This window comes from Diprion similis, chromosome 8 (assembly GCF_021155765.1).
Source record: "Diprion similis isolate iyDipSimi1 chromosome 8, iyDipSimi1.1, whole genome shotgun sequence".
In the NCBI taxonomy this organism is placed as follows: Eukaryota; Metazoa; Arthropoda; class Insecta; order Hymenoptera; family Diprionidae; genus Diprion; species Diprion similis.
This window is the reverse complement of record NC_060112.1, coordinates 9,466,752-9,480,152: the sequence shown is the minus strand read 5'-3', so window position 1 is coordinate 9,480,152 and position 13,401 is coordinate 9,466,752. Positions and strand designations below refer to the sequence as shown.

General features: G+C 33.1%; 1 protein-coding gene across 2 annotated transcripts; it reads left to right on the top strand.

Moving 5' to 3' along the window:
* The first annotated feature begins 421 nt into the window (after positions 1–421).
* Positions 422–13,198, top strand: LOC124408806 (UDP-glucose:glycoprotein glucosyltransferase). 2 transcript variants are annotated; one of them, XM_046886015.1, is made up of 25 exons: positions 422–656; positions 1,333–1,552; positions 1,971–2,206; positions 2,421–2,603; positions 2,674–2,846; positions 3,514–3,709; positions 3,805–4,018; positions 4,141–4,361; positions 4,438–4,659; positions 4,737–5,095; positions 5,496–5,739; positions 5,823–6,017; positions 6,152–6,413; positions 6,555–6,663; positions 6,782–6,967; positions 7,067–7,273; positions 8,123–8,515; positions 8,763–8,940; positions 9,102–9,284; positions 9,369–9,472; positions 9,565–9,736; positions 9,855–9,971; positions 10,182–10,323; positions 11,879–11,951; positions 13,108–13,198. In XM_046886015.1, the coding sequence occupies exons 2-24, from the start codon at positions 1,333–1,335 to the stop codon at positions 11,914–11,916; spliced, it is 4,554 nt and encodes a 1,517-aa protein (XP_046741971.1). In that variant the 5' UTR covers positions 422–656; the 3' UTR covers positions 11,917–11,951; positions 13,108–13,198. The 2 variants fall into 2 exon arrangements, with proteins under 2 accessions (XP_046741971.1, XP_046741970.1); XM_046886014.1 differs by lacking the exon at positions 13,108–13,198 and having other exon boundaries at positions 11,879–12,258.
* Positions 13,199–13,401: the final 203 nt, after the last annotated feature.

Sequence of the window (13,401 nt, the reverse complement as noted above, 5' to 3'; positions counted from 1 at the left end):
TAGCTGCCAGTGCTGTCAACCATATTTTATCTCCTTTGCACTGCCGAGTTTGTGACTAGCTCTGCCTCTGTCTTGAGAAGTTTTCAGCGCTACCAGCTAGTTTCGGAACGCACCCATGAAATGCGCACTAATAGCAATATCTCTAATTTTCCGTGGCTAAATGGCGGAGCATCGGTCACTGATGTGCATTCATTGAGTATCTCTATGTATGCATCGCCGTCGGCTTACCGACTGATACCGATGTATCATGGAAATTAGTTCCAGAAACCTATTTCGTGTCTGAGGGCGCTACTAAATGAGGAACACAAGCAACGCGAGTGTGCACTCTCTCAGGCTCTTCACTGCTTAAATCGTGGTCCATCCCTACCGCGCCGTCCAAAACCGGTGGAGCTTTGCTTTTTGTACCAGACTGCCAGCATGCCAGACGTTACTGGAGTCCCAGATATGTAGTGGAAAATAGTTGAAAATTCGTAAGGTGGTCGTGCAGGTTAAGATTGTGGTTTAGTCGATGAGGCTAGTATGAGGCTAGATTTTTTCAAAGTTGCGATTGTGTAGTAGTAACTAGTACCCGGTGGCACGTGCCCTGCATGGATTGGCTGCTGTCATCAAGAAATTCGTCATAACGTATAACGTAAAAACTAAAGTTATTTTCAAAGGTACCTTACTTGTTCTAATAGACTATTCTTGGTATATTAGCAATTTGATGTAGAATTGAAGGTTAATTGGGATGTTCACTAGTATTTGAAAATATTCTTATTTTCTCACGCTAAATTTTTTCAGTTACTTCTCAATTACTTCATGTGAATGTTATTTTTATAAATAATAAGCTAACGAAGTATGCGGACATTAATAAATGTATGTTTTCTTTTTCTCATATACTTCATTCCATGTTATCGCAGAATGGCTCTATAATGTCCCAAAGAATAAAAGGAAATTATTGTTTTCTCAAATCTTGATAAGTTTAATTAAATCAGGTACTTTCCTTATACCTAAACAATTACTAAATTTATTTGTAGACGTGTCTCAAGACTACATATTGCAAAGTGTGATAACTAATGCTCATACATCTTCGTTCTGTTAATTTTCGATTCAGAATAATGTGCTACTAAACATTTTTAATTGAATTGCTTTTAATTTGTGATATATCAGATTTTTGCTGTCAATGCAATTGAAGTTGCTTAGATAAAGAAATAATCTTCATGAGAAACTCGCTTATTTTTTCTAGATAATTTTCATGTAATTAATATTTCCGTTACTTTGAAGCAATCGCCGAAGACAGATCTTAGGTATTTAGCCGAATCATTACTAATGATAAGGTTTTATGATTTACAGATGTGGGTTTTCATACTTTGGTACTCATTCGTATTATGTTTTAATCAAATTGCTGCGGATAAACAAATCAATAAATATGTAACAACGTTAATCGATGCCAAGTGGAAAGAGACTCCTCTTATGCTAGAGGTAGCTGAGTATCTCAGCGACGAAAGTCATGACTACTTCTGGGGATTTGTCGATGAAATATCGAGCAGTTCATATTTGCTGCCACCAAATGGTGAGTTGTTTTAATTATAACTTTAACTACATGTTAAATTTATTATCAAATACAATTCTAACATTTCTATATTATAGAACAACATGACATAATGGTTGTGAATAGTAAAATTCCAAAATTACATATTCACTGTAATTAAAGACAACTACTCAGTTATCAGCAAATTGATGAACATCCGTAACTTGGTTTCTCGCAAAGAACACCCAAAATTTCTCTACTTGTACAAATTATTTAATTATCTGATTAACTTTTTGCATATTCCTTTATAGTTTAGCCTCCACGTTTCTTGTCATTTTCCTGAGAAGGAACCGTAATATCATGACTATCCCTCAAACTGGAAGCAACCTGGGTGTTAAATCTGTTACTGCAAAAATACTGAAATTTACAATTCAAATATCTTCATCATGTTAATTTATAGCCATGGAAAGAGATGCTTACAATGTCGCTATCGCAGCAACGAAAAAGTTCTTAACTCCAGCTGAAATAGCTGTACTTAAACTTGGACTCTCCCTGAGAACATATTCATCACGAGTTGAGATGTTCAGCCAAATGGCAGAGAATAAAAACATTTCGCATCTGGGGTGCAGTGTCGCAATGGACATTGGTGGAAAACTTACTTGTTCATTAAAAGATTTGGAAGAACTAATTGATAAGGTAGAAATATAATCATCAATTAGCAGCCCAGTGAACTTGACATTTCTTCATGATCAAAAGTGTACTTTCACAGTGAGATTTGTTTGAGAATCTGATATCACACTCTTGGAAGATATTGTTTGAATTCCTCTTTTGTTGGTTTTCTTCTGACATTGCCTGATGTGTATCTTGGAATTCACCCCTCACTAAATTATTCAACATGTGTGTTTTGCAGCAGGCAGAAGTAGAAATAGATACTTACAGTGTGGATCATCATTATCCTGGTGGTGAACAATCTGATAAGACTGTGATTCTTTATGGTCAAATGGGAACACCGGAATTCAGTGAATTCCATAGTACATTGAAATCTTTGGCCGAACAAAAAAAGATTGATTATGTTTTGCGCCACTATGTAAAAGTAAGAGAAAATTAAATTAAGGTTGTCTCAATTTCTGCTAAATTTATTTATTGAACATTATTAATTTTAGAATCGATCAGAAAAGAAGTTACGACTGTCAGGATATGGGGTCGAACTCCAAATGAAATCTACAGAATACAAGGCGACCGATGACTCTGACATTAAAGACAATTCAGACAAAGAGGCTGATTCGACAAGTGATGGAAGTGAAGAAATTGATGGGCTTAATTTTGGGATTTTAAAGTATGAACTGATTCCATCTCAAAACACAATGAAAAATTTAAATCACTTAGCAAATACATATACCATTCAGTTGATAATTCAAGTTGAATCGTGTTTTTAGATTTCTATTAAAAATGCCTTCCATGTACTGTAACGATATTTCAAAGTCCTCTTTTTCCTTATCAAGTTTGTCATTGGTGAATTTTTTAAGTGCTCATAACTTCTGCCAATTATAATAATATGTTTTTCGAAATTTTCGACGATTGCTCCGAATAAAATTAGCAAGTCTACCAAAAGATGCAATTGCTGAGAAACGTAGATGTTTGAAGAATCTTAAAAACATTTATTCTTTACATTATCCAGAAAATGGCATAATCAATCCCCACATGGTGTAAATCATTAGACCTACCAGTCCGAGCGATTTATTTGTGAAATGAAATTAGCCTATGATTTATTACATGCCTGGTGTTTTGATTTCGATATTTTTATTTACGGCGCTGTCCACCATATATGAATAAATAGAATCTAATATTCGTGTACCATCAGGACAATTTTTTTCGCTGCAAAATAATTGAAAATTCTGTCACACATCGGGCTATGGCACTTTTTGACACTATTGGCACAACGAAAATTACAGGTAATATTGTATGACCAAGAGTAATTAATTAATATGATACATTTTATGCAGGAATTTATACCCAGACAAGCAGGGCGAACTGGATAAGTTACAGACGCATTTACTGGAGAATAGTCATGAGATCGGAGCATTAAAAGTATGGCAATTTCAAGATTTAAGTCATCAAGCTGCTGAAAGAATTATGAAGTCACCCGCAAGTGAAGCAATCGAAGCACTTACTGATATTGCTCAAAATTTCCCTATGCAGGTCAACACGATCTTTAGTTTGTATTGGCTCCTTTATGTAATAATTATAGTGTAATTTCAATGCACTGATTTATCACATTTACTTCAACTGTTTAGGCTAAATCTTTAATCAGAACAAAAGTGAATTCTGAAATGAAGAAAGAAATGAAATTGAATCAAGAGATATTCTCTGCAAACTTGAATATCCAACCAACAGATACAGCTTTATTTCTTAATGGACTCTTCTTTGATTTGGAAGCAATCGATATTTTGACTCTCTTAGAGTCGTTACGTGCAGAATTGCGGGTAATGGAATTACTCCATAAAATTGGTAATTCTAAATTTCTTCTGTTTTAGATCATAGATTTATTGTAAATACAAAACTAATTCAACCAATAAGGGAGATCCAACTATCATTTGACACGTTTTACGTAAAGTTCAATTGTGTTTCAGGATTTGCAAATAAAAAAATGAACAAGCTACTGGCTCTAGATTTATCAGGGAATGGAGATAGCCAAGATTTCGCTATAGATATTAGAGATTCGGCAATCATATGGGTGAATGATATTGAGAGCGATTCACGATACAAACGATGGTCACCGTCACTAACTGAGCTTTTACGACCAACATTTCCTGGCATGCTCAGAAACATAAGAAGAAATCTTTATAACTTGGTTAGTAATGTTAATTATAGACTGCAAACACATTATAGACATTTTCATCGAATAGTGGTTTTATTTGAACTTTCAGGTCATAATCATTGATCCACTGAGCAAAGACGCAGTGCCATTAATCTCCCTAGCTGAGTCACTATACACACATTCTGCTCCGCTTCGTGTTGGCTTTGTTTTTGTCACCAATTATAACACTTCCGTAACAGGTCAAACGGATGCTAGTGTTGCCGTCAATAATGCCTACCATTACTTTGCTGAATCACTCGGACACAAGGAGGCAATGCGTTTCCTTTCAGATGCAAGTTTCTCTTATTTACCTAATTTACATAGAGAATCGGCATTAGCTATGTTTTTGATAAAAGTCTTTATGTTTAGTTGAGACACTTTATCGATGAAGACAGTACAGATGTGAGTGAAATAAGAAAAGCTATTCTAGCTAGAGATTCATCTGCTGATGTCAATTATATTCTCGGGGAAGAATCGGAGTATGATGTTGGACGTCATTTAGCTAATGACTTTGTAAAACGCACAGGGTTCCATAAATTCCCTCAAGCGTTATTGAATGGAATACCTTTACCATCTAATCAGCTTAGCTCAGAATTATTTGAAGAAGCAGTTCTCTCCACAATAATGACGCAAACACCCGCGTTTCAAAAAGCTGTATACCGGGGTGAGCTCACTGAAGGCGACGATGTCATTGATTATATTATGAATCAACCTAATGTTATGCCCAGGTGAAATTACTAGATTTTTATTTTAGTATTATTCATCTAATATTTATATACATGGATTGGATGTGTACTAAGTTTCGGCCAGTTCTTTTGGGTCAAAATTTTTATCTTGGCAATTTGGATATTTTATAGTATACATTAAGTATGAAAATTCTCCAGTGTCACTTTCAGTGTACACCATATAATCTATTCAAATTTGACCCTAAAAAGCCAGTCAAACGTTAGTGGATCGGTACATATATTTATTATGCGTCATGTTATATTTACTTGACATTAATTGTGTAACGGTTTATTACTTAATTAGAAAACTCGGTTACTTTCATAATTTGTTTGAAGAAACAGGAAATCTATTTGCACCTTGAGTGAGTGACAACTTCGACATAATTGACATTTTTCTTCACAGGTTGAATGAGCGTGTTCTGAAAGTGGAAAAGCATAATTGGCTTGACTTGATTGGAAACATGCCTGAAACTGACGAAATCTCAAAGTGGAGTCAACAAGATACTTCCAGTTGGCTCATGGAGCGGATGAAATACATATATATATCTAGACGCAGCACTGTACATCACTTGTTTACTTTCTGGATCGTAGTCGATTTGAACCTATCTATAGATAGACAATTATTACGCGAAGCATTTGAATATGTGGTAAGTACTGAAAAGCTTAAAATAAACGAAGTATCTACAATTATCATTCCTCACAGTATATAATGGTCATTTAATTTTTGTAGAAATCGAATGCAGATGTAAGGATCAGTATTATCGTAAACGGCATTGAAAATACCGGTAGACCTCAAATTGACATAAACAAAGTTGTGCTCGCCGCATTAAATGCGTTATCAAGTGAAGAAGCCATGAGATTCATTCTTCAAGTTATACATGATGATGCAGTTTCCCTTATTGCTAGTGGCAAATACGAAATTGAGGTGAGCTCGTCTGATCCATAATTCTATTTCACTCTTACTTACAATATTAACAGAGCAACCTTACATACTATCAACATACTCATAAGAATAAAATGTACAAGTGTATTGTTCTATAATAGAAATAATGTTATTAGAATGAAGATGTGAAGAAGAAACTTGATGAACAAACAATAACACTTGATGTGCACAAGCACTATGTAAAAAATGGATTACATTTGGAAAGTGGAATGAGAGCAGTCATATGCAACGGTCGTATAATTGGACCATTCGATGAAAGTGAGGAATTTACCAGTGAAGATTTCGGTCTTTTGGAAAGGTTTAGTCAAAATACCTATGGCAATAAACTGTTTAAAAATGTACTGAAGGCAAATTCGTTGGATGACGACGATGAATACGGTAAGATAATGTAGAATAAAAATGGGTATCTTTGTTCTATAGCATAAGAAAAGCAACAAATTATTCAACTTTTCATAATATATGTTGATTTGAAGTTTATAAAAATCCTTATAAAAAAATTTTACGATCTTTGTTTTTCAGAGAAAATTGATATCACAGATGATATGATTGTAAAAATCGTAGCACTATTGGTACCAAGACCACAGACTAGAAGCCGAGTTGATGTTCCGTTTCACGGCGATGAACACAGGTAATTTTGCAATTTCTAAAGGACCAGCTTCAGATTGAAATTCACCAGTTCTTTATACGATACCCAGCTGTGACTGATAATAATGATTGTTTTCGAACAAATTATCATGTATTTCCAGTGCCATCAAAATACCTGCAGGAGACCCTGACAGCGTAGCATTCGATCTTACTGCAATCGTTGACCCAGTTTCTCGTGGGGCACAAAAACTTGGACCTATTATAAGCACACTGCAACAGACCCTAAACTGCCATGTAAAAGTATTCCTGAATTGTTTGGATAAAAACAGTGACATGCCATTGAAAAGGTATTTTTAGTCTAGTGCCAATCAGCTCTATGCAAGCCACAGCAAATATATTTTTCTTTTTTCAAACACGTTTTATTGCTAATTTTAAAACTATTTCAGTTTCTACCGATTCGTCCTAGAACCGGAATTACAATTTACTCCTGAAGGTCAGATCGCTGGCGCAATTGCTAGATTTCATAAATTGCCAACTTCTTCATTACTTACTCAGCATATCCATGCACCAGAAAATTGGCTGGTTGAAGTTGTGCGCAGCGTATATGACTTGGACAACATTAAATTAGATAATGTAGCAATGGGTGTACAAAGGTAAATATTTATAATATTAATTTCGTATACATGTACAGAAGTGGTGCAGTACAGATGTTTCCTACTTCATCATTATCAAGGGAGTATACGTACAGAAGTAGTCGGCTAAAAACGTAGATTGAGTTGCATTCACGTTGTTTTCTTTTTATGACTGTAATCGACTATAGGAAGCATTATTATTAATAACGTCAACCACTTTGCTTGGTAACACATTGAGTGGTATTCAGAATATTTCAAAAACGGCCCAATTGATTTACTTTATATTTGCAGACAATATTTTTGAATAGTTTATTCCCTTGCCACGATTCGAAATATTAAAATATTCTTTTTTTTTTCACTCAAATGGGGATTGTAACAACCAGTTAAAGCAGAAAACCGGTTTTTTTCGAAGATTCACAATTCTTTGATATTTAAAAAAAAAAAAAAAAAAAAACATCACAGTTGAAAAAAAAAAAAGGAATTGTAGTAAAGAGGATGAATTGTTCAAAGATACTATCTCCAAAATTGAAGTAAATCGGTTAATCCGTTTTTAAGATACCACATGTATTGCAAAACATGGTACCAAGAGAAATGGTTGATGTTATTGCCAAAAATAATACTTCTTATTTACTGATTCTTAATCAGAAAAATGTAAGTGATGCTCAATTTATATATTCTTGCATAAAACAAACCCCAAATAAATTGAATAATTGGTTGTCAACATATTAATTGGCGAAATTCACCCAGTTTTTCAGTCGTCTACTCGTATATACGTTTGCCTTAATTACTCATAATTATCTTTTCCTATTGCAAATGATATTTTTATGTTTGATCATTTTTATCTATGAATTCTTTTCATTTTTTTTACAGTGAATTCGAGTTGGAGCACCTTCTTCTTGAAGGGCACTGTTTCGAAGCTGTAATTGGAAATCCACCCAGAGGATTACAGATAACTTTGGGCACTGAAAATGAGCCTGTAATAGTTGACACCATTGTTATGGCTAATCTGGGATATTTTCAGCTAAAAGCTAATCCTGGTGAGTGGATTTTACGACTGAGGCAAGGAAGGTCTGCCGAGATATACGACATTACGAGCGTCGATGGTCAAGATGTTATTCATAGCGAAAACAATGTGAAGGTTGTTATAAGTTCATTGCGCAGTCATGTCTTGAAGCTGAAAGTCTCCAAGAAACCAGACAAAGCAAATATAGATCTTTTATCAGAAGATGAATCAAACTCTGGTCTATGGAATTCAATATCTAGGTAAACAAATCAATATGTGTTCAATTCATATCATTAAATTTTCCTTCGAAATAGTTAATTTATTTTATCGTTATTTCATTTGCATCTTGCACAAGTATTCGCATACTCTTGAGCAATTTGAGATCTGAATAAGCATTCATCACAAAACATGAATAATCAATTTAAAGTCTACATTATCACTTATTCTTTGTATATTACATCTACATTTTTACTCATGTTTCATATCACTTTAACTGATAAATTACAGGACATTTACTGCTGCTGAAGAGAGTGAAGATAAAGATGAAAAATTGAATATATTTTCTTTAGCTTCTGGACATCTGTATGAGAGGTTTATTAAAATTATGATGCTCAGTGTGATCAAGCACACTAAAACACCCGTCAAGTTTTGGTTCTTGAAAAATTATCTCTCACCTACTTTGAAGGTGAGTACAAGTAATGATCAAATTAGTTAAAAAATTACCAGGGCATTTTTCATTCAAAAATGAAATTCTCTTCTGTTGTTTTTTCCTAGTTTGAACGAAAATTGTCAAGCAATTTGTTAATCGACAACCTAATATACGAGGTCCAAATTTGTATTTTATAGGATTTCTTGCCACATATGGCCATTAAATATGGATTCGAATACGAATTGGTACAATATAAATGGCCCCGTTGGCTCCACCAACAAACTGAAAAGCAAAGAACCATATGGGGATACAAAATTCTCTTTTTAGATGTGCTATTCCCATTAGATGTGAAGAAAATTATTTTCGTTGATGCAGACCAGGTAAAAATTCAGTAACTGTACTTAATTCAGTGCTAAGTGTGTTATCGAAAAATTAATAAATTAGTCGATTTATTTCATAAACAGGTCGTGAGAGCTGATTTGAAGGAACTAGCTAATTTGGATCTCGGTGGGGCACCGTATGCATACACGCCATTTTGTGAAAGCAGAAGAGAAATGGATGGGTTCAGGTAAAGATGCGACAGGGGAGAGAAATAAATGGAAATATCATATTTCATATTCCATTTTTCCTGAACTCGAATCTTACATTTGTTTTCTTCAGATTTTGGCAGCAAGGTTACTGGCGAAATCATCTACAAGGAAGACGTTATCACATCAGTGCTTTATACGTGGTAGACTTGAAACGATTTAGACGCATAGCTGCTGGTGATAGACTGAGAGGTCAATATCAGGCTCTCAGTCAAGACCCTAACAGTCTCTCAAATCTCGACCAGGTAAATAAAAGTTGAATAACATGTAAAAAGTTTGAGATATTCCCATTACAAAGATGTCAATTTTCATACCATGGCATATAATATTCACAGTAATTCCAATTGAATTGTTATTCTTCAGGACCTTCCAAATAATATGATACATCAAGTAGCTATAAAGACTTTGCCTCAGGAATGGCTTTGGTGTGAAACGTGGTGCGATGATGATTCCAAGAAATATGCCAAAACTATTGACTTGGTAAGTGCTTTGATGTACGGTGATGGTATAATCCCTTGAAAAAAGTACAGTACATTGTAAAGTGTCTTATCAGTAATATGCATTGCAAATTATTTCGTACTAATCATACAAAAATCCAATGATGAGTCCCTGTATGCAGTAATTCATAAGCCTAGCTCTGATTATACATTGGAAATCACAGTCTGATGTAACATACACTTTCCATAACAGTGCAATAACCCAATGACAAAAGAAGCTAAGCTCCAAGCTGCTATGCGGATCTTACCGGAATGGGTTGGATATGACGAAGAAATAAAGAGGCTACAACAGGAAATAGAAAACTCGAATCGACAAACGGAAAGAGAGGAAGGTGGTATGTAGAATTTTGAAATATTATAAAGATTTATCCTGTCATATTTACTGATTATTATTATTCATTATTGAAATAATACATAATGAAATGACTGCATGATTCATTAAAAAACTAATTATCAATGGAACTGAGGGGTTAAACACTCATCAGTTTGGTGTATATGAGATTTCAGGGTTGCAGGATTTCAAAAGATTTCAGGGATTTTTTTGCTTTTCAAAGATTTCATAAGGATTTTCTCAGATTTTAGAAGATTAGTTTGACAAGAGATTTTAAAAGCTGTCAAAGAATTTTAAAACATTATGCAGAATTTCATGGGTTTCTGGTGATTCCAAAGATATTAGAGGTTTCAAAGATGTCAGAGTTTTCAAATAATTTCACAAATCTTCACAAGATTTCACAAAATTTCGTAGAATTTCAGGGATTTATTGCGATTAAAGATTGTAGAAATTTCTAATGATTTTGCCAGAATTTGTAAGATTTCTCAAATTTTGAAACCATTACAACGGATTTCACGAGATTCAGATGATTTTTTAGAATTTCAGAGTTCTAATAGATTTCACGAGATTGCAACGGATTTCAAGACTCCATGGAATTTTAGAGATTTCAAAGAATTTTATAAAATTTCATGAAACGTTTGCTCCTAATTTCATGGTATTTTATCAATGCATTATTTAGTTTGACTAATGTCTGAAAATGAAACGCTGATTTGTTCATTTCAGTATGCAGCCTTAGCTTTTGAGGAAAATGGTATCAATCTTTGTTGAAAATATATTGGTCATACATTCTCAACCAAAAGTGAGTCACTCGACAATACAGAATACTTTATGATAAGATAAAAATTTGAAAAAGTCAACAATAAAGGCGATAAGAAAATTAAATTAGACTAATAGTAACTCCCGAAATTATCAATAAATTGTTTAAACAAAACATGACTTAACAAATTTTCAGGGAATGTTTTTTTTTCATGCGAAGTGAATTTGCTCATTTTTCCGAATACACAAAACCTTTAAAGAATTTTCTGACATTTCTGAACTTTCCGTCAATCTGTAAAGGCTGTATTTACGAAACTATTCGTTCACTGCCACGAAAACTTTTTAATTGCAAAGTACAACGTTTCTACGAAAATGTATTCAATTTCAAAAATCACGATTTATCCTCCACTTTTCAAAATTAAAAATTTTCGATATCTGGAATTTCAAAGACATGAGAAAATTCTTTGAAAATTCATGTGTATTCTGAAGAATCAACAAATTCATTTCACACGACAACAAGAACATGCCCTGAAAATTTAATAAACAATGTTTTGTTTAAACAATTTATCGATAACTTTTGGGCATCGCTATTATTCAAATTTAATTTTCTTATCGTCTTTATTATAGGTGATTTTTTCAGATTTTTATCTTATCATAAAGTATTCAATATTGTTGACGAGACTCACTTTTGGTTGAGAATGAATAGCCAATACATCCTTAAATGAATATGACATAAATGAAACATGCATTGGGACCCTTTGTTCGTTTTTCATTTGTCATCAATATACTCATGTTTTTTTCAGAAATGATGGATGACTCTCCAGCACATGAAGAGTTGTAAACCTGGAATTGTGAATATTGCATTTTTACTATAAGGTGTGCGAGGTGTATTTTATCATAAAAGTTCATTTATTGCAGTTTTCATGTCACTTTCATAACAGCAATCCATTTTACAAGTGTTGAAAATAGAAAAATATCTCGAGAAGATTATAAATGAAGAACATTCAAATTTGAGTAAAACATTTTATTGTACATTGAACATGAACGGGAATGTATGAAATTGGCAAATGTAAGTAGCAACATTGTAGTAAATTTGTATTATTTTTAAGTAACAATTTAATTTTCGTTTTTCCTATCTGTAAATACAAGGACTGAAAATTCGAATAAATGTCTGGAAAAATTACACCTATCTAAATTTATACATAGCCATTAATTAATACCATATAATAAATTAATACACCAATACGTTACATCAAAATTGTACTTGTACATTTTAGGAGGGTAAACAGCTTATAATTGAATTCATCTGAATTTATGGAAGTGTAATTTCCATTTCAGCCTATGAATCTAATTGTAAAATCAATTTTGTGATAATTTAATGGTGTCAATTTTAATACTATAAGAACCCATGTGAATTTTATTGTTTATAGTTTATTATATACAGAATAAAATTCATTAGTAATTTCATATTGTTACGATTACGGAAAATAAGAGTTCTTGTAATTAAAATGTGCAACAAAAAATAATTCTATAGTAACAATAACGATAACTTTATTGTTATTTAATAGTAATGTGACTAACTAATGACTCATGATTACTGCACTAAACATAACGATTCTATATACGATCAAGTTTTCACAGAGAAATTTTGGTTTCGATTCCAATTTAGCATTATAAAATTGAATTATTACGTCACCAGGATTATCTTTTTCTTTTACCCACTCTGAAATATAACATAATATTGTTATGTTACATGTTTTGCTGTGTAGCTCGTATCAGGTAATCTGGAGGTTGAATGACACGATTTCTCGGTTTTTCAGAGTCAGATTACAGTTTCTTGCGGAAAATTGGTTAAGTAAGTGGAATATAACACGTAAAAGTGAATTGAGTTCGCATAAGGCTTATGCGGTAAATAAAATACCGTACGGGATGAAATATTTTTATTATATCATAATCAAAAATTGAAGTAAATAATTGTGGAAAACAGAAAAAAACTTGGAATTCTAGTAATTAGAGAGGTTTTTGTTTTCAGATTACTCCTGACCGCCAGATACACTGTGCAAACACTGCAGATATTTTGTAAAAAAATCACTGTCTCATTAAACGTATCGTTTGTAATTTAATTAATATTTTGATATATTAAATTCGACAATTACCGATCATTCAAACGGCAGTATGTAGTCGTACTTAACATAGACAATCTTTTCTCCATTTATCACACCAACGTTACAAATGATACTGAGGTTCACGGTCATGCTCATTAGATATAAAAAAATAACAATGTCAATTTCAGATTTGACTGCACAAAGGTATTTATTTTTTTCGT

Excerpts from the sequence above, each read along its gene's own strand:
- LOC124408806 (XM_046886015.1), top strand. The coding sequence starts at position 1,333 with ATGTGGGTTTTCATACTTTGGTACTCATTCGTATTATGTTTTAATCAA. Across the intron at positions 9,285-9,368 it reads TTTTCGTTGATGCAGACCAG|GTCGTGAGAGCTGATTTGAA; the intron begins GTAAAAATTCAG and ends TTTCATAAACAG. Across the intron at positions 10,324-11,878 it reads AACGGAAAGAGAGGAAGGTG|AAATGATGGATGACTCTCCA; the intron begins GTATGTAGAATT and ends TGTTTTTTTCAG.